Source organism: Dipodomys spectabilis, unplaced genomic scaffold, assembly GCF_019054845.1.
Source record: "Dipodomys spectabilis isolate Male_0828 unplaced genomic scaffold, ASM1905484v1 ptg000004l, whole genome shotgun sequence".
Lineage (NCBI taxonomy): Eukaryota > Metazoa > Chordata > Mammalia > Rodentia > Heteromyidae > Dipodomys > Dipodomys spectabilis.
This window is the reverse complement of record NW_024870681.1, coordinates 12,730,280-12,758,118: the sequence shown is the minus strand read 5'-3', so window position 1 is coordinate 12,758,118 and position 27,839 is coordinate 12,730,280. Positions and strand designations below refer to the sequence as shown.

Here is a 27,839-nt window from a genome sequence, read left to right as displayed (position 1 = left end):
ACTTAGCCAAGGTCACAAGCTACCTGGCAGCAGCACTAAGTTTACACCTAGACTCCAGATACTGGATGCACAGCCCTGCATAGAGTATTGGTACACTGTCATCAGCTGACCCGGTTCAGCTCTTGTGACAATAGCTGGTATACAGTAGACCTGTCTGATGGAATTTCCAACTGAGCCCATAAACATTATCCATTATCCATACAAAGATCTGTTGCTATACCGGACAGTGAAGACTTCAGTGTGATATTTTATCCCCTGTAGGTCCTTCGAGTACAGCAGCCATGAGTTCCGACTCAGAAATGGCTGTTTTTGGGGAGGCTGCTCCCTACCTCCGAAAGTCTGAAAAGGAGCGCATTGAGGCCCAGAATAGGCCCTTTGATGCCAAAACATCTGTCTTTGTGGCGGAGCCCAAGGAATCTTTTGTCAAAGGAACTATTCAGAGCCGAGAATCAGGGAAGGTGACAGTAAAAACTGAAGCTGGCGCGGTGAGTAGAGACCCAGGGACCTGTCATGTTGTCCTGAACGAGGAAGGGGGGTCATTCAATGAACATCGGTGGTTCTCTTCCTGCTTCCTGCTTTCTAGACCCTGACAGTGAAGGAAGACCAGATTTTCCCCATGAACCCTCCCAAATATGACAAGATCGAGGACATGGCCATGATGACTCACCTGCACGAGCCTGCTGTGCTGTACAACCTCAAAGAGCGCTATGCAGCCTGGATGATCTACGTGAGTGCTCCCCTGCCCACCCAGGAGTCTTTCTCATCGTCGCTAAGTTCCTTGTCAATGTAGCCCTTCCCTGGGGCATCAATGAGTCCCATCCTGACCCATTTCACTCTCACCAGAAGCACAAATAATCAGCCCAAGGAGGGAAAAAGACAAATTAGATTTTAATACTTAAAAATATTTTTTTTTAGGGACCAAATTTCATTCACTTGTAATCCTCGCCCCAAAGACCAGTTAGTTGGTCACGTCCCTTCTCTATGGAAGGCCCCAAGTCTTCTGTGAACACTTTCCAACTTCTCCAAGCAGAGCTGGGTGTTCTCTTTGATTGTTTGTGTCTTTGCATTCCTGTAATCACATCTTTCCTGCGTTATTCATATATATGTGATCACCTCCTACACGGACTGGAAATTTCCCAAGGGACATTCTGTGACAAACAAACCTCACTTGCATTGTATTCCTACTATCTTACAGGGGCTTACTACGTAAAATGCCCTCAGTAAGTATTTTTGAAATAAATATATAATGTTACAGTCATACTTCTGCAGAGTTTAATCTTAAAAAATCAGCTTAAGTCTGTCTAGGAATTCCATGTTTGTTTTCTTAGAACACTAAGAACATCTCACATTAAACATGTATAAACAAACAGCAAGCCTGATGTTGAAGCTGGCTGTGTAAAAGTCACTGGGACAAAGTCCTGTGGTAGCAATTAGGAATCTGAATCAGTCCCTTCCCTCAAAGGATACTCACAGATTGCCAAATCTGCCAACTAGTTTTCATGTGGATGACTAGGAAGAATGTTGAGTATAGCTTACTGTGCTACTTTTCAAATACAATTAAAATACATGACTTGAGTGAGTAGCAGGAAAGGCCTTTGGGCATTTCTCTCTCTTTCTTTGCACAGACCTACTCTGGCCTCTTCTGCGTCACTGTCAACCCCTACAAGTGGCTGCCGGTGTATAACCCCGAGGTGGTGGGTGCCTACCGAGGCAAAAAGCGTCAGGAGGCCCCGCCCCACATCTTCTCCATCTCTGACAACGCCTATCAGTTCATGCTGACTGGTGAGTAAGCTAGATGCCTTGTGTGTGCAGAATCTTTTCAGAGAAGAATCATGGAAGGCAGTCTCTAACCCACTTCATTACACTCTCGGAAATGATCCCTTTCAGTTGCGGGTGAGGTATTTGTGATGTATTACAAAATGGCTAATGACCTCTTCAATGTTTAAAGGGCAACAGAGCTTCCCAGACTAACCTCTGGAATGACTCAACTGCAAATAAGTTTGAGCAAAATACAAACATATTTATAGGAATGTGTATTTACACATACACACAAACATATAATCACACATTTAAAGTGGGTCTCCATTACTAAGAACCAAGAAACAGAAGTGTAAAGTTTGTGTCTCTGGTTTATCTATAGTCTTATACATTGGACCAATGGGAAGCCTCTTTGAATTAAGGATGGATACATGCTATTGCCTGTGCCCAGAATCAGCCCAAACATGCTTTAGATTTCCAGGTGTACCTGTCACTAAGACAGTTATGCCATGATTTTGCTTCTGCACAGGTCATCTCAGCAAAACATACCTAATGAAATTGTGTCACTTTCAAAAATGGCTTATAGAATTCTTGGTTAGAGTAAAATTTCAAACAAACAAACAAACAAACCCTTTACCTGAAACTATGATTAAAATCATGAGTACTGTCAAGGTACCACTTTCACAGAAAACATTTCCTAATACACTAAAAATACAATGTCCATTCTTCATTATGTCTTTCACCCACAACAAATATGTGACCAAGTTGTCATCAGAATCCAGTTGAAAAGCTGGGTCAACCTCTTATCTTTATTTACTGGCAGGTCACTCAAATATCTCATGCTTCAGAGAAACACAATGATCTTCCTTCATGCTATGTTTCTCAAGCACTTTCCTTCATCCTAGAAGCTTTTCTTCAAGTGAAAAATACTCCACGAAGACTTGAGAGGAAAGCAGACAAGAGCAGTGGTGTTCCCTGAACACGGGCACATGTGTGTGGAAGTGATGGGGAAGGGAGAAGAGAAAGGCAGTAGGCCTAGCAAGCCCTAAGGACTGCAAACCTCAGAAGAGAGAATACCAAGTGTATTCCTTGTTTTACTTGCCAATTGCAAACATGTAAGAAAACAGTACTAAATATCTATAATTTCTCTTTTGTAGACCGGGAGAATCAGTCAATCCTGATCACGTAAGTAGATCCTATGCCTCCTTCTCATGGTTGTGAAAAGAGTTAACATGAGGACCATTATCTGACTTTGTTTGGTCTTTACAGTGGAGAATCTGGTGCTGGGAAGACTGTGAACACCAAGCGTGTCATCCAGTACTTTGCAACAATTGCAGTTACTGGGGACAAGAAGAAGGAGGAAGCAACTTCTGGCAAAATGCAGGTGGGTCCATGGTCTGAATCCAGGTTCTCTTCGGGGGCGGGGGGGTGTCTCAGGCAAGACACGCCTGAGCCTTAGATGTGAGGATTGTTCTTGCTTTTGCAGGGGACTCTGGAAGATCAAATCATCAGTGCCAACCCCCTGCTGGAGGCCTTTGGCAATGCCAAGACCGTGAGGAATGACAACTCCTCTCGCTTTGTAAGTGTCTTGGACATGGTGATGAGCACTGACCTCTGGTCAAAATTTATGGGATGTTTGTGAACACATTCTCAGGATTTTTTATTCGTATTACATTGCACTGCTATTTTCTTCACCTCAGAATGTGGATCAAAATCTTGTGCTAAAGAGTCTTTCCTTCTATTAGTCACATATTTAATTTTTTATCTTGAATTTCTGTTTATTGACATCTTTAATTGCATATGTTCATGGGATGCGATGTACGATGTACACATGTATACAATATGGAATCACCAAACCATTTACATATCTAGCACTTCACCCACTTCTCATATTCATAGATGTTTAAATCAAAGATTGAATAGGAGATAGGCCTTATTTTCCTGATGGAAATAAACCCCTGAATCTGATTTAGTGTTGAAGCAGTGGTATTTTTCAAGGGTTTTTAATTTTCAAAGATTCAATATTATTGAAAAACAAGGTCATAATATTAGTTTTCCTTTCAAGGGTAAATTCATCAGAATCCACTTTGGCACTACAGGAAAACTTGCTTCTGCAGATATTGAAACATGTAAGTGCTCAGATATTCTCTAACCATGTCTGTTCTTTGGATCTGTCACAACTGACCACAAATTCACATTGACACTGTGGCTCATGCCTGCAATCCTCATCACTCAGGAGGCTGAGATCTGAGGATCATGGTTCAAAGCCAGCCCAGGCAGGAAAGTTCATGAGACTCTTACCTTGAGCTGTCGTTCAAAGTGGTAGAGTGCTAGCCTTGAGCAAAAGAGCTCAGGGAAAGCGTTCAGGCCCAATGGAAGCCCCACAACCAACAAAAACAAACAAACAATCTTGTATGTCACTTCCTGCAGAGGTGTCTTTGTTTCTTTCCAGATCTGCTAGAGAAGTCTAGAGTCACTTTCCAGCTTAAGGCTGAGAGAAGCTACCACATTTTTTATCAGATCACATCAAACAAGAAACCAGAATTAATTGGTAAGGAACGTCTTCTTCTTTTTTTTTTTTTTTTCAAAATTATTGTGCCAGCACCTATCCATGCATGGTCCAGAATAATACTTCATCTGAATTCTGTTTCATTTATATTATTTTATTTTCAAATACAGCTTTGTGGGGCTGAGGATGCAGCTTAGTGGTAGAATGCTTGCCTGGCATGCCCACGCCTTGGGTTTAATCCTAAGCACAGAGACACACACATACAAAAATAGGAGAAGCTTTGAATTTGGTAAAATTCATTTGTGTTGGTATAATTGACAAGAAAGCAAAAGGAAAACGGAAATGTCATTTCTAGTTCTATTTCTGTGAAATAAGCATTGTGGACACTTGGACCAAATATCATTCTAGTCATTTTCTATATAGGTATTGTTATATGTGGATACATATATAGTTTGCATAATTGGTATACTCTTTTGTAATGTATTTATTCACTGAGTATTTCATGGTGTTCTTCATATCAAAGATATTGTTCCATATTACTATTTTTGATTGTTTCTTAGTTCTCCATTCTAGAGAGTCATAATTAATTATATTCTGTCTTTTAAGTATATTTAGGTTGCTTCAAAGTCTGAATTTTAAACAGCCACTTCTTTAATGATTATATTCATAGATACAACTTTTCCCATGGAATTATCTTTATATGATGTTTAAAAAATAGCGAGTGATAAGGGAGACCATGACATCAGCGTCAAGGTGTCTGAGGTGCTATTAAGTGCTCCTAGAGTGCCCATTCATTATGTTTCAACTAAGTGCCAAATAATGGCCTTAGGGTTTGTGTAGAAGTCTCCTGCCTTAGGGAAAAGGATGATTATGTTTATATCTGCCCTTTTTCATGTCTTTAGAAATGCTTCTGATTACTACAAACCCATATGACTACCCATTTGTCAGCCAGGGGGAGATCAGTGTGGCCAGCATTGATGATCAGGAAGAATTGATGGCCACAGATGTAAGTAGCACACCAACACCTGAAAGTTCTCTGCTGAATAATGGCATGGTCATTAGAATAAATATTCCGTGTTCAGTGAAAATCCAAAGGAAAGTTCAAGTGTCCCTCTCTGAAGTCTGCTCCTTAACTCTTCAGACGATACACACTTGTGATTCTACTCCTTTGTGCTGGCCTTTGATCAACCATGCCTTTTCTATACCCCCCAACCATTAGTACTGGCAATTTTCTCAGCTAAACCAGCAGGTCATGAGTGGGAACATAAGCCATACATTGCAAGCACATGGATGATAACCTAATACGTATCCTACTGGTTCTATTGACAGAGTGCTATTGATATTTTGGGCTTTACTAATGATGAAAAAGTGTCCATCTATAAGCTCACGGGGGCTGTGATGCATTATGGGAACATGAAATTCAAGCAAAAACAGCGTGAGGAGCAAGCAGAGCCAGATGGCACTGAAGGTACCAAATGAACCTTTTACTGCATTTGAAAACCATATTCCTTGCTTGTTATCCCTGAGTTTTCAAAGGAAGACAAATTAATGCTTAGGAGTTAAGTTTTAAAGCCTACCTAAATAATTTATTATACAAAGCACTGACAGAGAGAGATACTTCCTATAATTTCTGAAATTCTTCAGAGTAACAAAGACCTTGAGCCTAGCTAAAAAAGAAAGAGCAAGACTTATTTAAAAATGCATGCAGCTTAATATTATTTTTCTTATAAGGAAGTGGTCTAGGGGCCCATCATCTGTAACCCTAACTAATCAGGAGTCTGAGATCAGGAATATAGCAGTATAAAGCCATTCTAGGAAGAAAAGTCTGTGAAATATCATCTCTAAAATAATGAACAAAAGTAAGACTAAGAATGTGGTTCCAGTGGTAGAGCCCTAGCCAAGCAAAACAAGCATGCTCCAGGCTCTGAATAAAAATATTGATAGAGTGATTGAGAGACAGAGAGAGAGAGAGACAGAGAGAGAGAGAGAGAAAGAGACAGAGAGACAGAGAGAGAAACAGAGAAACAGACAGAGAGAGACAGAGAGAAAGTGGGTTTATTTAGGGCTATAATAACATTATATCCTTTTTTCAGTTGCTGACAAGGCCGCCTATCTTCAGGGTCTGAACTCTGCTGACCTGCTCAAGGCCCTCTGCTACCCCAGAGTCAAGGTTGGGAATGAGTATGTCACCAAAGGCCAGACTGTAGAGCAGGTAGGTGCATACTTTAACTTGACCATCAGGGACAAAAGCATTTAATGGTTCTCATGTAACTCCAAGAGTTGTATCTTTGTCTTTTAAGGTGATCAATGCAGTGGGTGCCCTGGCCAAAGCCATGTATGAGAAGATGTTCCTGTGGATGGTCACCCGCATCAACCAGCAGCTGGACACCAAGCAGCCCAGGCAATACTTCATTGGGGTCTTGGACATTGCTGGCTTTGAGATCTTTGATGTGAGTTGCTAGCTAGTGTGTATAAGATTTCTTTAGCAAAGTGGTAAAAAAAAAAAAAAAACTCCTAAGAAAGAACTGGTGAATATTAAAAAGGATTGATTGGGCTGCTACTAGTCATTTATTACAGTGGCAATTTCACTTCTAGAGAAACAATGTACTTAATGAAGCCTCTTAAACTTGCTATGCGATCCAAATGGAGTTAAGAATTAATCTGTAGTTGTCGACAGAGATGGGAGCACTAAAAATTCCCACAAGGAAAAATGAAGTTGACATGAACATACCACAGTAAACATTAAAAACATATAATCTCTGATTATATCTATAGTGGAGACTTCATTCAGAAATACTCAGGCAGATAATAAAGGCTGTGAAAAGCTTAATAATTTAGAATCAGCAATAACGAGTGCAGTTAACTTCTTATGCTCATTAAAGTGATAACATCAAACAAAAATTCATATTTGATTAGGGCATACATTTTTCCTGCTTACAGTGTTCAAGAAATTTATCTTCCTTCTAATTGCTAATGCAAAAGCAAGGGCATTACATGAAATATAGAAAAGTGAGGGGAAATCTTCCTCATAATTCTACTACTACCCATATCTAGTTAATGTTGACATTTTATGGGGTTTTAAATATATAAGTCTGTGCTATTCAACAAATTTAAGTTCATATAATTTAGGTATCCTGATTTTTGCCCTTATTTCTCACTGAAGAAGAACAAAAAGGTAGGTCTACCCATGATAGTAGAAACCTATAATTCTAGTATTTGGGAAGATGAAGTAAGAGCATCTTGGCCCAAGTCCAGCCCAGGAAAAAAAAACATCAGATCTATTTTAAAACAAACTCAAGCAAAAATGGCTATAACGATGGCTATAGTGGTAAAGCATTTGCCCATGCAAGTATAAGGCCTAGTTCAACCCTTAGTACTGCCCAAAAGTGTGTGTTGGGGGGGAGGGGATAAAGAAAAACCGAGGTGACAATTATTGCTCACTTGGAATCCTGACCACAATGACTTCCATCCTCACCATTTCTGATGCAACCAATGGGAACTTAATTCTTTTATTTTTTTCCCCTTCATCATTCTGAGTAAGAATAACTAACTCAAGAGTTTACCAGCAGAAGCAAACTGGCCCTTAAATGAGTCCACACAAAAACAACTATGAACGCTTTGTGAAATGTAGAAGATAATGAGAACAAACATAGGATGATTAAGTGGAAACAGCAAAATATCTGAATAAACTTAAGCAAATGCAAGGAGAGTATTCAAACTGACTTGAGATTTCCTTGGTAGCAGAAACAGCTTCCATCTTCCTTCAACCCTCCCAAACAGTCTGCTTATTTCTCTTCAGTTAAATGATTTTGACCTCTATTATTATGCCAAAAGGCTATTGGATATTTTAAATGCTCAATTTGCTAACCAGAGTAGTAAATATGTCTCTTTGTGCAGTTCAACAGCCTGGAGCAGCTGTGCATCAACTTCACCAATGAGAAACTGCAACAGTTTTTCAACCACCACATGTTCGTGCTGGAGCAGGAGGAGTACAAGAAGGAAGGCATCGAGTGGACATTCATTGACTTTGGGATGGACCTGGCTGCCTGCATTGAGCTCATAGAGAAGGTATCTTACACATCACTCAGAACCCTCTTCCCATGCTGCAATGCGACTCATGTTTACCAATGCTTTTGCCTCAAATCTAGCCAATGGGTATCTTCTCCATCCTGGAAGAGGAGTGCATGTTTCCCAAGGCAACAGACACCTCTTTCAAGAACAAACTCTATGAACAGCATCTTGGAAAGTCTGCCAACTTCCAGAAGCCCAAGGTGGTCAAAGGCAAGGCCGAGGCCCATTTCTCTCTGATCCACTACGCCGGTACCGTAGACTACAACATTACTGGCTGGCTGGACAAGAACAAGGACCCCCTGAATGAGACTGTAGTGGGTCTATACCAGAAGTCTTCAATGAAAACTCTAGCTTACCTCTTCTCCGGGGCTCAAACTGCTGAAGCAGGTAATGCTTTAAAGTATTACCTTCATTTAGTCAATCAATAGTTTTTCTTTATTTGGTTTTGTGCCGGTACCAGGGCCTGAACTCAAGGCCTGTCCTCTCACTCAGCTACTTCTGCTTGTGGCTAGAACTCTACCACTTAAGCTTACACTTCAATTCTAACATTTTACTGGTGAATTGAAGAATCAGACCTAAGATTTGTCTGCCTGAGCTGTCGATGAACTGAAATCTTAAGATCTTGCTGTGATAATAGGTTTGAGACACCAGCTCCTGGCTACAAGTTTTACATGGTATTAAATCAAGGATGCTGCTCTTAAAGCCCTGACAGAAGGACTGTGGGACAAACATTTTGTTCCTCCAAGCTCTGGAGTAGGCAGTTCTGTAGTTATACATTTGTGGCTCACCTCACTGCTCACAGAGGCTATTACTGATAGTGGCTCACCTTGCTACTACTACAAGTGGTCCAAGATCATGATCTCAACCAATGAAAAAACCTTAGCCTCTATGTTTCTCTCCTCTTTCTTCTACCATTGAACATTGAGTCTCTGTGGATAAATAAAGCACCATTGTGGCCAAGTTCTGCCTTTCAATAATGTTGGAAGTTAGTGCATCTGCAAATGTCTGAAGCTTGAGAAGTTCGTCTCATTATAGACAAAGAATAGCAGAAAAGTAGATGCAAACCTAGTTGAAAAATAATATTCAAACTGGCTGCTGGTGGTTCATGCCCATAACCCTAGCGATTCAGGAGGCTGAGATCTGAGGATCATGGTTCAAGCCAGCCTGGGCAGGAAAGTCTATGAGACTCCAATTAACCGCCAGAAAACTGGAACTGGCACTGTGGCTCAAGCGGGAGAGTACCAGCCTTGAGCTGAATTGCTGAGGGATAGTGCCCAGGCCCAGAGTTTAAGCCCCATGATTGACCAAAAAAATTCAGACAGCGGCACCAAGCAAATAGAAAAATGCTATACTTGCACACAGAAAGCAAATAAATTATCAAGTTGACTCAAAACTATTTTTAATTTCATCTTTCCTTCTTTTTTTCAACAGAGGCGAGTGGTGGAGCTGCCAAGAAAGGTTCTAAGAAGAAAGGTTCCTCTTTCCAGACTGTATCTGCCCTTTTCAGAGTAAGGAAACATTGTTCTTTGGCATACCCTGGTTACTTTAGGAATTTGTCTTTAGAAGCACAAGATCTTTTTTTTCCAGACCTTAGTAAACAACTAACTGACATTTCTGGGCAATGGTGACTCGGGCCTGTAATCCTAGCTACTCAAGAGGCTGAGATCCAAAGGATCAAGGTTTGAAACCAGCCTGAGCAGAAAAGTCATTGAAGCTCCATTACTACTTAACTAGTACAAAAGCAGGGCTTGAGGTATAGCTCAAGTCGTAGAATGCCAGCCAAGCAACTGTAAGGCCCTGAATCCAAACCCTAGAACCATGAGAAAAGAAAAAGAACTGACTAATGACTGCTGTTGATCTGAATTTGGAGAGAAGGAATTTAAACTATTCAGAAATTACTGTATTATCTTTCATACAGAGTTAAATACTAGAGACTCTGCCATAGGAAAATTTCTAGAACTTAATGTTGAGCCATCTTTAGACCAGTTGATTCATGGCAACGAGCAGTGACAGATGCAGGAAGACTAAGACACCAAGAGTGGAAGTCTAGCAGTTAACCTTACAAACCTAATATCATAACCTGGCTGTTTATCCAAGCAGTTCTCAATTATAGTAGTAAGGCTGCTCCTTCATTGACAGAGCTGTAAAATAGGAGCTATGCTTAATGGTTCAAAGGTGGTACATGTTGCTTGCATTTCCTTTTTGGAGAACTATAGATTTAGTAGAAGAGAGAATATCTACTATAGGAAGCAACAACCTGGGTTTGTGGATGTCATTGGGTAGCCAAGTGCCAGGATAGAAAGAAAAATGGTACTGGCATAAATGGAAAAGAAGTACACAAAAAGCTGCTTTACATGTGTAAATTCTGCCAACTCAAGTGCAGGAAAGTGTAATGAGGAAGAAAGGGCATCTCAGAAGCAGCACTCAACTGTTCCCATAAATGAACAGTTCATCCTGGTCACTCAGCCAAGCTCAAGAGACTGATTGTCTAGCTCTACCAAGTGCTGATAATCTTGCCAATAGTCTGAGATGACAAGTTTTTATGAATTTATAGGAGAATTTGAACAAGCTGATGACAAATCTCAGGAGTACTCATCCTCATTTTGTGAGATGCATCATCCCCAATGAAACGAAAACTCCTGGTAAGACACTTCTACATCCCAAATGAGTCTCCCGCGTGACTTTTTTTCCAGACTGTTATTTAGAAGACATTCCCTTTTCTTAGGGGCCATGGAGCACGAGCTCGTCCTGCACCAGCTGCGGTGTAACGGCGTGCTGGAAGGCATCCGCATCTGCAGGAAAGGGTTCCCAAGCAGGATTCTTTATGCGGACTTCAAGCAGAGGTCAGACTTTCCTAATTATGCAGTATCTTGCAGCTTCGTGTGACCAAACAATGCAATCCAAAAAAAAAAAAATGAAAAATGTCAAACTGCTGTTTGAATTTGCCACAAAACAGGTAAAAATGTTAAGTTTCAAAGAGAGGAATATTAATTTAAACCACAGTGAAGAATTTTCACCAGACTTGCCAGCTCACCGAGGTGAACTCTAACTTCAATAATTTTAAGAGAAAGAGAAAAAGAGGGGGAAGAGAATGAAAACACAAAATAAAACAAGAACATATCTCCTAGTTAGGCCTGGCAATGTAAACCTGTAAGCAGAGCTAGTCAGGAGGTAAAGGAAGGATCATCAATTTAAGGTCAGCCCAGGAAAAATTGGTCTAGAGACCTTGTCCCAAAAACAAAATAGAAACAAAAGGGGTGATGGCATGGCTCATGTGATAGAGCAAGTGTAAGCATTAGGTTCAATCTTTAGTACAGAGTGAAAAAAACTAGAGCAAAAAATTATGAATTATATTTTTCACTGCTTACTAGGCTTATATTAACTCATTTAATCTTCACAAAAAATACAGTAGCAGTAAGTACCATCATAACTTTTGGGGTCCAAAGTTTTTATTTTTGTATGTGCTAGTTCTGGGGCTTGAACTCAGGGCCTAGGCATTGTCCCTAAGCATGTTTGCTTAAGGCTAGTGTCTCTGTCACTTGAGCCACACCTCTGTTTCCAAGTTCTTGCTAATTAATTGGAGATCAGAGTCTCACAGACTTGCCAGCCTGGGCTGGGCTTCAAACCACAATCCTCAGATCTCAGCCTCCTGAGCAGCTAAGATTAGAGGCATGAGCCTCTAGCATCCAACTCATGACCTTGGTTTATAGATGAATAAACAGAGGCTCAGATAGATTAAATGATTTTTCCTAAAGTCACACAGTTTACAAGTGCTGAATTAGAAACTGTCCCACACAGGGGGACATTTAGGGCCACTTTCTTAGATTTTGTTGGGTTTTTTTCCTCTCACATATTAGCTTCCCAGTGTTTCTTAGAAATAGAAAGACATTTCACAATGACAGCTCCCTAGGTCCTTTTCTATTCCCTGATAAGCCCATCTTAAGAATCAGAAGAGGCCTGTTGGCAGCTGCAGGCAATCAGTCTCTCCTAAATCTAGAACTAGTGAAATTGAGAGAGAGTGGCATTGCCCAAGATGCAAGGCAGCCCAAGTCTGGTCTTGAGCAATTAGGACAATTCTTCATGTCAAAAGTATCTTTTACCATGTTGCTCAATAAAAAGTAGCTTTCTTGGACACAGGATCTTATTTAAACAGAAAATCCATCAAACAAGAACAACACATTACATTATTAGAGACTATCTGCACTTCAGTGTGAACATTATCTAACCCTTACTTAAGAACAGTATCTGGCAAAGCACAAAGGAAAATTGCAATTGTATGGGAGTGTAAAAATGAAGCAAAAAGTTGACGATCTATGTAAAAGAATACCTCCTTTAAAAAGAATACATTTTTAAAAATTGATTTTAAAAATTAATCAATGTTTAGCACACCAAGTGTCAAAAATGTTTATTTACTTTAAAGATACAAGGTGTTAAATGCAAGTGCCATCCCTGAAGGCCAATACATTGATAGCAAGAAGGCTTCTGAGAAGCTCCTTGGATCCATCGACATTGACCACACCCAGTATAAGTTTGGTCACACTAAGGTAATGACCTCTCATTGTAGCCTCTGGCTATTCCTATCTCTTTGAATTTTGTGTCAGCTTTCTGATCTGCAATGTGCCCATGTACAGGTCTTTTTCAAAGCTGGTCTTCTGGGGCTTCTAGAGGAGATGAGAGATGACAAGCTAGCCCAACTGATTACTCGAACCCAGGCCATGTGCAGAGGGTACTTGGCAAGAGTGGAGTATCAGAAGATGGTGGAGAGAAGGTATTTAAAAACATAGTTTATGCATAAACAGAAAACACACTTGAGGCGTCTTATACTTAAGACTCAATTGCGGGTTCTTAAGAGTAAATAAGAAGAATAAGTAAGAGTTTTAAAAGGAACTGGGAGAAAACTTAAGGATCATCATCATAGGATAGATTTGATATTTGGGTAAAAAACTGAGAGGTATAAAGTCTATAAAGTTCCTTATATAAGTAGAAAAATGTACCAGTAGCAGAGAAAAATTAATTCCCCAACACTTCCTTCTAATATAAACTTATTGATGGATCATTAAATAAAGAAAACCGGAATTTACAGCATTTTCAAGAATGCTTTAATTATATAAAGCATTTTTTCCATCTGATCATTTCTATTTTAAACTATCGTGATTGAAAGTGTTAAGGACATTTTTTTGCGAAAGACATTTTGCAATGAGTTAATTCAATGTCATTAGGGGATAGAGTCTTCTGGTGATCTTAACTGATGAACTGGCAGATTTGAGTCTACAGAGCCAGGCATCACAGATTGAAGGTTGTATCTGACCAGCACCTACACTGAGAAGTGCATTTTACGTTTATACCTGCCTGTCAGAACTTAAATGGATACATGTGTGACTACATAAACAAATTATATGAAACATCTTTTAATTATACTGAAGTTTTCTATTACGCTCTATTTTATTAAAAATAGTACATTTGGATCATGACTATTAAATATGTATTTGAGTCCCTTTCTATAATTGAGAGTAAATCATTGTTAAATAATCTAGATAAAGGCAAATGTAGTATTACAGAGAAGAATGAAAAATATACTCAATATTAACATATAAAGCTAGAGACTGTTGAATAAATTCTGACTTTTTGAATCTCATACCCCACATTATTCTTCAAGGGCCATGTTCTCCTTCCATTGCCTTTACAGTCTTCTAGTAAGAATGTCTGAGAAGCACTAATGCAACCTGTGCTTCTCAAAATGTGGTCTTTAATTTGCACCATCTCGTGCATTCTTGTTAATTTTTTTTAAAAAATCAGATCCATCTTTAATCCTTTCAATCTGACCACTAGAGGTAAAGAAGTGTTTTCATGAGCTCTTTGGGTGATTCTTATTTATTGCCCAACTCTAACAAGCAAAGATGTAAACAAATAAATAATTAGAAAGTCCTTGACTAGCACCTCAAAAGATTTCATTAACCTACGTGTTTGAAAGCAGATGAGGAAAAAGGGTGTGTGTGAGGGAGAACCTTCTGTTCTCACTGCTATGGTTAAATCTCCTTTCATCAGCCACACAATGCCTATTTGCACTCATTGAATTTCAGGGAGTCCATCTTCTGTATCCAGTACAACATCAGGGCCTTCATGAATGTCAAGCACTGGCCTTGGATGAAACTCTTCTTCAAGATCAAGCCTTTGCTAAAGAGTGCGGAGACTGAGAAGGAGATGGCCACCATGAAGGAAGAGTTCCAGAAAACCAAAGATGAGCTCGCCAAGTCAGAGGCAAAAAGAAAAGAACTGGAAGAAAAGATGGTGTCACTATTAAAAGAAAAAAATGACCTGCAGCTGCAGGTTCAAGCTGTAAGTTGGGGTACCTTCCTGAGTATTAGTAATTAGTAAGCAAGTGCTAGAGTTTTAGTCAGTATAAGCTGTGAGCTGATCTGTCAGCATGGATATGCTCATTCTGGAGAGGTTCAAACTCTTCCATGCCTATACATTCCTCCACTGGCAAATAGCTAACTGGCACCAGTCAATGAGGAGGAAGATCTAGTCATTCTTTTCCATTCAACACAATTTCATCAAACTACAGGATATACAGCTTCTTTTCCCTTTGAGAAAGTCTTTAAAAGTAACCTAACATGAAATAATACCAAATAAAATAAATGAAAGGAAAGATAGCATGGAGAGACATTTGTTAAAAATAAAACTTCCTTTGTGCCCATAGATCTTAACATGCAGTATGGACAGTAGACAAATGGAAGTATTCTCCATTAAATTTTATTGAATTAATTATTAATCTCAAAAACTCCTGGGTTTTCCAATCCATCTGTAGTCAGTGCCCTATCATATTGTACCCAGATTCCTGCAGCAACATCTTGATTGTTCTGCTTTGTCCCAACTTGTATCCATCCAACTACTCCCTGTCCACTCCTAGGCCAATCATCTTAGAGCAGCTTTCATCAACTTGGAAATGTAATTTATAGGACTGTCTTTCATTTTGATGGAATGGAATTGGTCTGGCATAATTTATTCATGACACAATCATTTTTTTTTCTGTGAAGATTAGTCTCTGCTGTCATTTGGGCAGTATAATAACTCCTTCAAGTTTACAGATGGAAAAGGAGCCATTTTTTTGCTGCCTACATCTCCTGCAAATCTGCCCCAAACTCTTCTATTCTCTTCAGAATTTATCCTTCAACACTATATTTACCACATGCTACAGGGAACAACATATATGGAAAGACATCCAAGTCATTTATGCACTCGAAGATTGATATGTATTCCAAGCCTCTCTCATTTCCTGCCTGTCCTGTTCCTTTTAATTAGAAACAGCATGTTACCAGGAATTTTTTGATTACTCTATGCCTCAATGTGAATATACAGCATCTTATCCATTATCACTCTCTAGAACTACAAAGAAAAATATTTCTCTAGCAGCTGCATCTTGAATTTCTCCTATAATTTTGTTTTATCCCTTCCCTCCCCAAATTAGAAAAATATATATAAAAGATGCAGGGTACCAGAATCAAATACAGTGAAAACAGGGGTTATACCGTGGGGGAATTACATACCACAGAAACAAAAAAATCACATAGTACATTATAAATATGTTAAAAACATCAGCAAGAAAGAAAAAACCACTTGTGTCCCTATCTTGGTGTTCATTTCACTTAACATCATCATATATGGCCATATGTACATAGCTTTTGACCTTTTATGCTTGTCCTAAAAGGCTTAAATAGGGATACCTGTTGACCCATTGTAACAATGAGATGTACAAGATACTATGTTGAAAACAAACTTTACAACTTTGGGTGTGGGGGGGAAGGAGTTGGGGAGGTGGGGAAGGAAGGAGAGTAGGGGATAAACAAAGGAGGGGGTAACAATGCTCAATAGGAAATGTGCTCATTACCTTACTCATGTAACTGTAACCCCTCTGTACAGTATCTTTACAATAAAAAGCATATATATTTTAAAAAAGGAATTTCTCCTGCAAGAATGTTTCTCCACCCCCTACTTCTTCTTTCCCTGATAAGGTGATTTCTACAAACCTAAAGCTTACCCATTTCTCAAGGCCCAATCTGAATATTGCTTCTTTGATGAAACCATCCTGTACCAAATTCTTTCATCTCTGATGTCACTAATTGTTTTCTACATTAATGCTGGTGTTTGAGATGCAGTCAAATATATTCTTCTAATGGAACAAGAAAACAATGGATATATTCTGGCTTCCCACATAATGAAGATACACATACAGTAGGTGGATCAGGAAAAAAAAATTACAAAGACATAAATCAGTGAAGACAGGAATCTGAAGGACAACCAAAGAAATTCAGACTTTTACTATTGTAAAGTATTGCACTCGTTCAATTTTGATTTTGTTCCCAATTCCAGGAAGCTGAAGGCTTGGCTGATGCAGAGGAGAGATGTGATCAGCTGATCAAGACCAAAATCCAGCTGGAGGCCAAAATCAAAGAGGTGACCGAGAGAGCTGAGGATGAGGAAGAGATCAATGCTGAGCTGACCGCCAAGAAGAGGAAGCTGGAGGATGAGTGCTCAGAGCTGAAGAAAGACATTGATGACCTTGAGCTGACACTGGCCAAGGTCGAAAAGGAGAAGCATGCCACAGAGAACAAGGCACGAAACACATTCATCTGTATTGCTTTGAGGTTCTGCCACTCCATAGAGTCGTTTTCTAACCGTTTTCTTTTCTTCACCTTTGTAGGTGAAAAACCTTACAGAAGAGATGGCAGGCCTGGATGAGACCATTGCTAAGCTGACCAAGGAGAAGAAGGCCCTCCAAGAGGCCCACCAGCAGACCCTGGATGACCTTCAGGCAGAGGAAGACAAAGTCAACACTCTGACCAAAGCTAAAATCAAGCTAGAGCAGCAAGTAGATGATGTAAGTTAGCATAACCAGGAAGCTATTTTCTTTTAAAGAAAATGAAACATTCCTTCCATCTCAACATTATTCATATTTAGCTTGAAGGGTCCTTGGAGCAAGAAAAGAAACTTCGCATGGATCTAGAAAGGGCAAAGAGGAAACTTGAGGGTGACTTGAAGTTGGCCCAAGAGTCCATAATGGACATTGAAAATGAGAAACAGCAACTTGATGAAAAACTCAAAAAGTAAGTTTGAAAGATTTGCTTATGGATTTGCCTCTCATGTTTGATATGAACTAAATTGGTATCCTCCACTACGTTTCTAAAAGGAAAGAGTTTGAAATGAGCAATCTGCAAAGCAAGATTGAAGACGAGCAGGCACTCGGTATTCAATTGCAGAAGAAGATCAAGGAACTGCAAGTAAGTACATGGTTTCCATCTCTCTAATTTAACAGGAAAAAAATGATCGGCACCAGAAGCTGAGTTTGTGCTTTCTACCATATCTAGGCCCGCATTGAGGAGCTGGAGGAGGAAATCGAGGCAGAGCGGGCCTCCAGGGCCAAAGCAGAGAAGCAGCGCTCTGACCTCTCCCGGGAACTGGAGGAGATCAGCGAGAGGCTGGAAGAGGCTGGTGGAGCCACTTCTGCCCAGATCGAAATGAACAAGAAGCGGGAGGCTGAGTTCCAGAAAATGCGCAGGGACCTGGAGGAGGCCACCCTGCAGCACGAAGCCACAGCCGCCACCCTGAGGAAGAAGCATGCAGACAGTGTGGCTGAGCTTGGGGAGCAGATCGACAACCTGCAGAGGGTCAAGCAGAAGCTGGAGAAGGAGAAGAGTGAGATGAAGATGGAGATTGATGACCTTGCTAGTAACGTTGACACAATCTCTAAAGCTAAGGTACTACAGAGGAAATTAATATTAATTTCACTAATGTGTTTGCACAGATCACTTTACATACATCGAGGCATTTGTTATTTTCAGTGATACTAGGAAAGTAAACAGGGGAGATAGTAGTGTTTTCATTATTTTGGTACTTGAGGACATAGAAATTCAGACATCAAGCGCATCCATTATATTGTGACCTGAGACAGTACCAGCTTTCAAACATAAGCCATCTGTGTTCTCTAGCTCTCCAATTGGGAAATACAAGTATGTAGCCGTGCGTTTTAGGTATTTATAAAGGCAAACAAGCTCCTTTTTGAATTTGCTTCTAGAACATGTAGTTCTTATGGGATCAATAAATTAGAATATAACCTTTCACTTCTCATGTTAATATTTAATGGAGGTACATGATCAGTTTTTTGAATAAAAAAGTGAGAAAAATTTCCTTTTATATTATATTATATTATATAGGATGATTGAGTTATTTTGTGTACCAAAACAAATATTTGCCCTTTTTCACTTGGAGAGAGGTCATAACTACCACAAAGCAGATGAAAAGGGCTTTCCTCATTTCTTTCCTTCACTTTTTCTCTTACAGGGGAACCTAGAGAAGATGTGCCGCACTCTAGAGGACCAAGTGAGTGAGCTGAAATCAAAGGAAGAAGAGCAGCAGCGTCTCATCAATGACTTGACGACCCAGCGGGGACGCCTGCAGACAGAATCTGGTAATTCCCCCCTCTTCTACGGTGGGTGCCTAAGAGTGGAGATGATGTAGTTAAGGACAAATGATTTGGTGATGTCACAGCCTAATAAAAGCAAATGAGACCATTTGTTATTCACTGAAAGGCTCCCATTCAAAATCTACATGCCAGGTCATTTTAGGACAACACTGGAGACGAAGATTTCTATCTACTAGTTCAAGCACTGTTCCAGAAAGACCTTGAGTATTTGTTTACACAGGGTGTACTAGGGTCAGTGGTCACTCCACCATGGGTGGGCATCTGCTTCAGGATACTTTCCGTTGTTACTGTTTTGCAGAGGATTGAACCCAAGGACTCACACAGTCTAGGCAGGTGCTCTACCATTGGATTATACTCCCTACTTGTATTTCATTTGTATTTTTTTATTATTGTGAACTGAATTTGTAGATGGGGATATGGACAGCCTCATTTCTTAAAAATCTCTGGAACTAGAACTGTTCAATATTGGACATTTCAGCTTCCTTCAATGACAGCCATCGTAAGATTTTGCACAAGAGCATATCAGCCTAAAAGAATTGGTTACAAAAAAATGAAAAATAATAGGCTCTGTGTATGAATCTAAGCTGGGCTGTATTTATTCATTTGGATTAATATGTTCATTTCAACTCAAAAAAGAGAAATTTAGCATTCAGCTTGAAGATTTCAATAGAAAATTCAGTTGTCTGTGTTGATTAACTTGGAAGGAAAAGAGCCAAACGTATTTCTAACTTGGGCATGCAGAATTCTTTTCTTAGAAAGCAACAGTGCCATTTGTTTTGTCTACCAGGTGAATTCTCACGCCAGCTTGATGAGAAAGAAGCTCTAGTGTCCCAATTATCAAGGGGTAAACAAGCATTTACTCAACAGATTGAGGAACTAAAGAGGCAACTTGAAGAGGAAGTAAAGGTGACTATTATTCCAAGACTGATTTCTATTGCTATTTTGGCCCATGAGTTGACTGTCAATGAAGCCACTTATGCCAACTTTAACTTTGAAACTTAATTAAATGTTTAGGTATCCTATAAGATGAAGGTATAACTATCTTTGTAGGCCAAGAACGCCCTGGCCCACGCCCTGCAATCCTCCCGCCATGACTGTGATCTGCTTCGGGAGCAGTATGAGGAGGAGCAGGAATCCAAGGCCGAGCTGCAGAGGGCGCTGTCCAAGGCCAACAGTGAGGTTGCCCAGTGGAGAACCAAATACGAGACGGACGCCATCCAGCGCACGGAGGAGCTGGAGGAGGCCAAGTATGTACATAGATACGACAGACTACCTAGACAACTCTGCATATCAAGTGAATGAGTCCACCAGTGCTTACTAAGTAACTTCTGTTCCAGTCACTATCCAGCAATGAGAAAAATTCCTGAATAAAAACAACCATGACCCCTGCCCTACTTGCCTAAAATCAAGGAAACAATAACACATGATCACAAATTGCAAAGCTTAGGTTGCTCAAAAGCTCACCAAGCCATTCAGTGTTGCTTTGGGGTTCTCCACTTACTCTTCCTTCTACCTGGAATACTGTCCTTCAAAGTCTTATTCTAGCTTACACTGACTTCTTTCAGATGTTGACTCAAATGTTATATCCTTAGAGAGGCCTTCCTGAAATACCTACAGGAGTTACCCACTACTTACTAGTTGCCCACTATTTATTATTTTAAAACAGCTTTGTCTCATTTACCTCTGCAAGGTGTTATTGCTCACTTGTTTTAATCTTCATGAAGCAGGAAAATTTTTGTCTAGTTCAAGGCTTTGCTGGAAGAAATGAAGAGCATTAATATGAAGTTTCTAATACTCTTCAGTGATGTAATAGTTTGTAACTCCTACTATAGTTCCTTCTTCCTGAAAAACTCCTGTAATCTCCAGGAAGAAGCTGGCCCAGCGTCTGCAGGCTGCTGAGGAACACGTAGAAGCTGTGAACGCCAAATGTGCTTCCCTGGAGAAGACAAAGCAGCGGTTGCAGAATGAGGTGGAGGACCTCATGCTTGACGTGGAAAGAACCAACGCAGCTTGTGCAGCCTTGGACAAAAAGCAAAGGAACTTTGATAAGGTGATTCTTGCAGCATTCTCTCCCCTCCACAGACCTTCCCAGTGTCCTTTACAGTCGATAACTGCTCCTGGCTTTTCAGATCCTGGCAGAATGGAAGCAGAAATATGAGGAAACACATGCTGAGCTTGAGGCCTCTCAGAAAGAGGCCCGCTCCCTGGGCACTGAGCTGTTCAAGATGAAGAATGCCTATGAAGAATCCTTGGATCACCTAGAAACTCTGAAGCGAGAGAACAAAAACTTACAGCGTAAGTCTCCTTCACTTTCAATAATAATCATGACTTGGAGGGATCTTTCTTTTATGATATGGATTTAATCCAATCCTTGCCTATCTTTACTCAAACAATAGAGGAGATTTCAGACCTCACAGAACAAATTGCTGAAGGAGGGAAACGTATCCATGAACTGGAGAAAATAAAGAAACAAGTAGAACAAGAGAAGTGTGAACTTCAGGCTGCTTTAGAAGAAGCTGAGGTAGAGATCAAACTGTATATTTTAAACCAAAGCATTCAGAAAGAATTTAAGTCCACCTGCAGATTGAGAAAAAAGATATGCACTACAAAATTGTCAGTGGGCAGAAAACCTATAGTATTTTCTTGCTCATGTTGTCTCTTGCTGTCCTTAGGCATCCCTTGAACATGAAGAAGGAAAGATCCTGCGCATCCAGCTCGAGCTGAACCAAGTCAAATCTGAAATCGACAGGAAAATTGCTGAGAAGGATGAGGAAATTGACCAGCTGAAGAGAAACCATATCCGCGTGGTAGAATCCATGCAGAGCACACTGGATGCTGAGATCCGGAGCAGGAATGATGCCATCAGGATCAAGAAGAAGATGGAGGGAGACCTCAACGAAATGGAAATCCAGCTCAACCACTCCAACCGCATGGCTGCCGAGGCCCTGAGGAACTACCGGAACACACAAGGCATCCTCAAGGTAAATGGCTCCCAGAGATGATGGTCCCAGGAAGACTGGGCTGACTCAGGCTGAGAGCTCGGTATCTCAATGGTCTTTCCTTCCACAGGACACGCAGCTGCATCTGGATGATGCTCTCCGGGGCCAGGAGGACCTGAAGGAGCAGCTGGCCATGGTGGAGCGCAGAGCCAACCTGCTGCAGGCTGAGATTGAGGAGCTGCGGGCCACGCTGGAGCAGACAGAGAGGAGCAGGAAAATTGCAGAGCAGGAACTACTGGATGCCAGCGAGCGTGTCCAACTCCTCCACACCCAAGTGAGCAGAGTCATAACAGATACAGAGGAACCAAGACAAAATTCTTGAGCATATTTAGTGATATTTGGAAATGTTGTGTTTTGTAGAGTTTTGATTAAAATGTTGGTTGTTTAGATTAACACTATTTTTGTTCATCTGAACTATAACATCTGGGTTTGACTTAAAAAGTATTTTACCAACTCAGATTATTTATGGAACAAAGAGGGATTGTAGTAATTGTAAGTGGTGGGATGTGGATATGCATACACTTGCAGGACAGTACTGGGGCTTGAACTCAGGGCAACTCAATCTTGTTTATGTTTTTCTCACAAGGCTGACACCCTACCACTGGAAACACTCCTCCATTATTGGATTTTTGCTAGTTAACTGGATATCAGAATCTCTCAGATTTCGCTGCCAGAGCTAGGTTCAAACCTCAATCCTTAGATCTCAGCCTCTTAAATAGCTAGGATTACAAGCATGAGGGATGCTGGTAATTTTTCTACTGTCCACTTGATATTGTTAAAATTGTATTTTACCCAGAACACCAGCCTGATCAACACCAAGAAGAAGCTGGAGACTGACATCTCCCAAATCCAGGGAGAGATGGAGGACATTGTGCAGGAAGCCCGCAATGCAGAGGAGAAGGCCAAGAAGGCCATCACCGATGTGAGCAGAGGGCAACAGGGTGGTAGGTGAACTTCAATCCCGCTGTGCTCTCTCAGCTCTTAACTTTTTCTGTCTTACTGCTCACTAGGCTGCCATGATGGCCGAGGAGCTGAAGAAGGAGCAGGACACCAGCGCCCACCTGGAGCGGATGAAGAAGAACATGGAGCAGACGGTGAAGGACCTGCAGCTTCGTCTGGATGAGGCTGAGCAGCTGGCTCTGAAGGGCGGCAAGAAGCAGATCCAGAAACTGGAGGCCAGGGTAGGTGTTTATTGTCTATTTCCATATGCTTCCAATGCCAGATTGGATCAAAGTTCTCAAGGGCTTACCTGTTTGCAGGTGCGTGAACTGGAAGGCGAAGTTGAGAGTGAGCAAAAACGCAATGTTGAGGCTGTCAAAGGTCTTCGCAAACATGAGAGGCGAGTAAAGGAACTCACTTACCAGGTATGCCCATGGTTCTTATCAGTTAAGCATCCTTCCAAATGTATGTGAACTCCTGGTAGTCATGTGCTTCAGCAGTAAAGCTCTGTGGTTTATATGATGTTTCAGACTGAAGAAGATAGGAAAAATATCCTCCGGCTTCAGGATTTGGTGGATAAACTTCAAGCCAAAGTGAAATCTTACAAGAGACAAGCTGAAGAAGCTGTAAGTATCCTAAGGACAAGGAACAAAAAATCTTTAGATTAAAAAAAGACTAATAATTGGCTGGGAAGGTGGCTCAGTGGTAAGCGCTTGCCTTGCTCGCTTGAGGTCCTGGGTTCCATTCCTCAGCACCATATAAGCAAAAAGAAAAAAAGCTGGAAGTGGCGCTGTGGCTCAAGTGGTAGAACGCTAGCTTTGAGCTAAAGAGCTGAGGGACAGCGCCCAGGCCCAGAGTTCAGGCCCCATGACCGGATCTCCCCCCCCCCCCAAAAAAAAGACTAATAATTACATTTACTGTCTATTTTAGTAAAAAGAAACTTTTATTAAGACAGTGTACTTAAGAATATTTGTATCTTTTTATACTTATTTCTTTTCATTTGTTAATAGCATGATTTTAAAAGTAAACTGTCAGTCCACAAAAAATATCTCAAAAAATTTAAAATCAGAAAAATCAGAAAAAAAAGAAATAACACAGGTCTAATTCTCTGATTATAGTGAAATCAAGTGGTAATGAGATAGGAAAATATAGAGAAAAAACTGTAGGTACTTAAATGTAAAATAAAGCTTTTGTAAGGGCTGGGAAGGTGGCTCAGTGGTAGAGCGCTTGCCTTGCATGCCTGAGGTCCTGGGTTCGATTCTTCTGCACCACATAAGCAAAAAAGAAAAAAGCCGGAAGTGGCTCTGTGGCTCAAGTGGTAGAGTGCTAGCCTAGAGCTGAGGGACTGTGCCCAGGCCCAGAGTTCAGGCCCCACGACCGGACCCCCCCACCCAAAAAAAAGCTTTTGTAAACTCTTGGTCTAAATTGAAGTTGAAAAGTATAATGATAATTAGTAATAAGTATTAATTGTAAATGAAATTACAAGGAAGCTGCTACTTTTTTTTTTTTTTTTTTTTTTGTCGGCTGTGGGGCTTGAACTCTGGGCCTGGGCGCTGTCCCTCAGCTCTTCAGCTCAAGGCGAGGGCTCTACCACTTGAGCTACAGCGCCACTTCCTGGAAGCTGCTACTTTTATATAACTGTAGGTGGTAATCAAAACTATTCTTAGAGGCTTTTTTGCTTTCACTATGAATTAAGATAAAATAAATGAATAATAGCACAACTCAGAAATTATAAATAAAGGAACACTGGAAGAAGCAGTGTTAAAAATAAAAGTAGAAATGGATCAAGGAGTTAGTATATTATACCTGTAATCCCAGCTATTCAGGAAACTGAGAGCAGGACTAAGATTTGAGGCCAGCCAGGTAAAAAGAGTTCAAGAGACTCCATTTCTAAAGTAACCAGCAAAAAGCCAGGCTAGAAGCATGACTCAATGGTAAAGTGTAAACTGAGTGAGTGTGAGTTCCTGAGTTCAAACCAGTAATATAAAAATAAGAAAAAAAAGTAGAAATGATTAGAATATATTTTCTCATTTGACTAGTTCAGTATTAAATAATACGTTCTGGAGCAATAAAATAAATATAACTAGTTTGCTTTTAAATGAGAAAATAGATTAACTGAGTTTTTTTTTCTTTTTGTGCCAGTAACTGGGGCTTGAACTCAGAACCTGAGCACTTTTAACTTTTTGCTCAAGACAAGCATTCTACCACTTGAGCCACAGCTCCACTTTCTGAAACAAAAATTAGGAATGAAAGAGAATATATCACATAGACTACTTTTAATGTCCCATATAAACCTATTCAAAAAAAGTTAGAGGGTTGGGAAGGTGGCTCAGTGGTAGAGCGCTTGCCTTGCATGCATGAGGCCCTGGGTTTGATTCCTCAGCATTACATAAGCAGGAAAAAAAAGCCAGAAGTGGCACTGTGGCTCAAGTGGTAGAGCGCTAGCCTTGAGCTGAAGAGCTGAGGGACAGTGCCCAGGCCCAGAGTTCAGGCCCCACGACAGGACCCCTGTTCCCCCCCCAAAAATGTTGGAATCTTGAAAAAAAAATGGCTGGTGTTTATATGAGAATATGAATACCAAGTTGGATAAATAAGTTATTTCAGAATTACTTTTGAAAATGGAGCAGGTCCAGTTGGGTCTTTCAAAGTTTCAAGGAACAGATAATCCTCTAGCTATGTAAGCTGTTCCCAAGCATGGGAGAAGATGGGGAGCTTTCCAAATCATGTAAAAAGCTGGCATAACCCTCCTACCAAAACCTGTCCAAGGGAGTACAGAGGGAAGGGAATAAAGGCAGCCCTATTCACGAGTGTAGTTACAGCATGGAGAAATTAAAGTGGTAGAACAATTACTTTATTAAAACAATTGTCTATCAGTAATTAAATAAGCTCAAGTCCTACGACAAGGATTACTTTTCTATCAGGGAATCTGTCACTACAATCATTACACCTAAAGCATTAAGAAGCAAGTGGCCATGATAAGTAATAAAATTCAGCATTTATTTCAACTTTTATTTATTTTTAAAAAATAGTTCTTGATTTTAATCACTGCTCATTTCATGACTTAGGGTTTTTTTCTTTATATTAGTATTTTTTGTTTATGTAGTACTGAGGTCTTGAACCCAGGGTCTCATACATGGTAGGCAAGTGCTCTACCCCTAAGCCATATTCCCATCCCTTATTTCAACTCTTAAAAGATATTGTTAAACTTATCATAACTACAGAAGAAGTCATTTAACAGGGAGCATCAACAACCCCAACTTCAATAGTCTTGCCATCTCCTCAGACTTCATATATTTTCTTGCTTTATCATGGCACATATCTTTAAGGTATATTAGATTCAAAAATACGAATGATGATGCTCCAATTAAACTTAATTTCAATGAACAACATTTAGGAGATCTGGCTTATCTGTAGATGCCAATTCCAGTTTTCTCACAGGTCTACAGAGCCAAGAAAGATGTATAGCGTGGTTTTATAACATTCCATTTTAATTTTCAGGAGGAACAGTCCAACACAAATCTATCCAAATTTCGCAAGATTCAGCATGAACTGGAGGAAGCCGAGGAGAGGGCTGACATTGCAGAGTCCCAAGTTAACAAACTGCGGGTAAAGAGCCGGGAAGTTCACACCAAAATCATAAGTGAAGAGTGATCAATTACGGATGCTATGGAATGACTGAAGAGAGACACAAAATGTGAAGTCCTTGGTCATTTCCCTCTGTAACTTTGTGTCTTCTACCCTATTCTTGCACAGAAAATAAAGAACACACAGTTCTTACCAAATAATGTTCATAGGCTGGTCGAGTCTTTTCTCTTTCCTAAAGCAATGTTTGACATTGCTTGAATAACCTTGACTAATCTCAAGGTTGTTAAACAATCATATTCAACCTGCCATTAAGCTGTATCTTAGGTCTACTGCAATACTTTAAAATACTTTAAAAATGTCACTCATCAGAGAAACTTGTTCTGAGGAACAGGAATGTGGAAGTCATTTTTATTTCTTTCTAACCTTCACTAATATGTGGATTCAGTAAAATCCTAGAAAGTGTCTCCATCCTTTTACATGAACATAATTTTCCAGGGCTGTGTAAAAGATGGCACTAGCTACCTTTTCACACATATAATCCAGACTGACTCAGGTCATGAATTCTCCTTGCTCCAAAACTGTTCTCCAGAAAACAAATAGCCAGGTGCTGGTGGTGCATGCCCGTAATCCTTAGCTACTCAGGAGGCTAATATCTGAGAGTCATGTTTCAAAACCAACTCAGGCCGGAAAGTCCGTGAAACTCTTTTTTTTTTTTTTGGTCATGGGGCTTGAACTCTGGGCCTGGGTGCTGTCCCTCAGCTCTTCAGCTCAAGGCTAGTGCTCTACCACTTGAGCCACAGAGCCACTTCTGGCTTTTCCTGCTTATATGGTGCTGAAGAATCGAACCCAGGGCCTCATGCATGCAAGGCAAGTAGTCTACCACTGAGACACCTTCCTAGCCCCTGCCCTCCCACACTGTGAAACTCTTATCTTCAATTAACCATTGGAAACCCAAAAGTGGAGAACTGGCTCAAAGTGGTAGAGTGCTAACCTTGAGTAGAAAAACTCAAGAACAGCAACTATGCCTGAGTTCAATTCCCCATGACCAACCAAAACACAAAACAATAACAAAAAAGTAAAGAAATATATTCTTCACTGACCCATGAAGATTCTTTTCAATAGGCATACTAGCACAGCATACCCTGTACCCATTGATGACATGTGAATTGGGTAATAGATTTGAGCAAAATGTGACCCTGTTCCCTATAAAAGTTACAAAATGCCTGCCAAGCCTGGAGACATAGAAGATATTATTTTATATATTATAATGGAACAGCAATGGTCTATTGTGTTATATTTCCAGACTTTAAGGACTTTTGTATAATCATGTGAAGAGCCAAAAACCAATGGCTAAGAATATCAATCAAATGCAAATCTCAAAGCAAACAATTCCAGTATGTACAAACAGAATGATGACTTTGGTGTAAAATATCAGTACGGTAGCTCTCTAGGTTACTCAGAACATGAAGATTTTAAACTGGATGAAACTGATATGCGC

At 40.3% G+C, this 27,839-nt stretch overlaps 1 protein-coding gene across 4 annotated transcripts; it reads left to right on the top strand.

Annotated features, from left to right (window-relative positions):
- The first annotated feature begins 281 nt into the window (after nucleotides 1–281).
- LOC122119121 (myosin-2) lies at nucleotides 282–26,407 on the top strand. 4 transcript variants are annotated; one of them, XM_042693097.1, is made up of 38 exons: nucleotides 282–485; nucleotides 584–727; nucleotides 1,626–1,782; nucleotides 2,916–2,943; nucleotides 3,028–3,142; nucleotides 3,245–3,337; nucleotides 3,824–3,887; nucleotides 4,211–4,309; nucleotides 5,170–5,273; nucleotides 5,597–5,735; nucleotides 6,361–6,479; nucleotides 6,568–6,717; nucleotides 8,165–8,335; nucleotides 8,416–8,721; nucleotides 9,772–9,846; nucleotides 10,893–10,980; nucleotides 11,064–11,181; nucleotides 12,759–12,882; nucleotides 12,970–13,106; nucleotides 14,419–14,674; nucleotides 16,709–16,951; nucleotides 17,040–17,216; nucleotides 17,297–17,442; nucleotides 17,526–17,616; nucleotides 17,704–18,093; nucleotides 18,677–18,803; nucleotides 19,606–19,724; nucleotides 19,869–20,065; nucleotides 20,685–20,868; nucleotides 20,948–21,113; nucleotides 21,215–21,339; nucleotides 21,491–21,799; nucleotides 21,888–22,091; nucleotides 22,614–22,739; nucleotides 22,828–22,998; nucleotides 23,077–23,181; nucleotides 23,287–23,382; nucleotides 26,255–26,407. In XM_042693097.1, exons 1-38 carry the CDS (start codon nucleotides 282–284, stop codon nucleotides 26,405–26,407), a joined length of 5,820 nt encoding a protein of 1,939 aa, XP_042549031.1. The 4 variants fall into 4 exon arrangements, with proteins under 4 accessions (XP_042549031.1, XP_042549022.1, XP_042549014.1 ...); XM_042693088.1 differs by having other exon boundaries at nucleotides 8,416–8,725; nucleotides 9,770–9,846; XM_042693080.1 differs by having other exon boundaries at nucleotides 8,416–8,730.
- The last annotated feature ends 1,432 nt before the right edge of the window (nucleotides 26,408–27,839 follow it).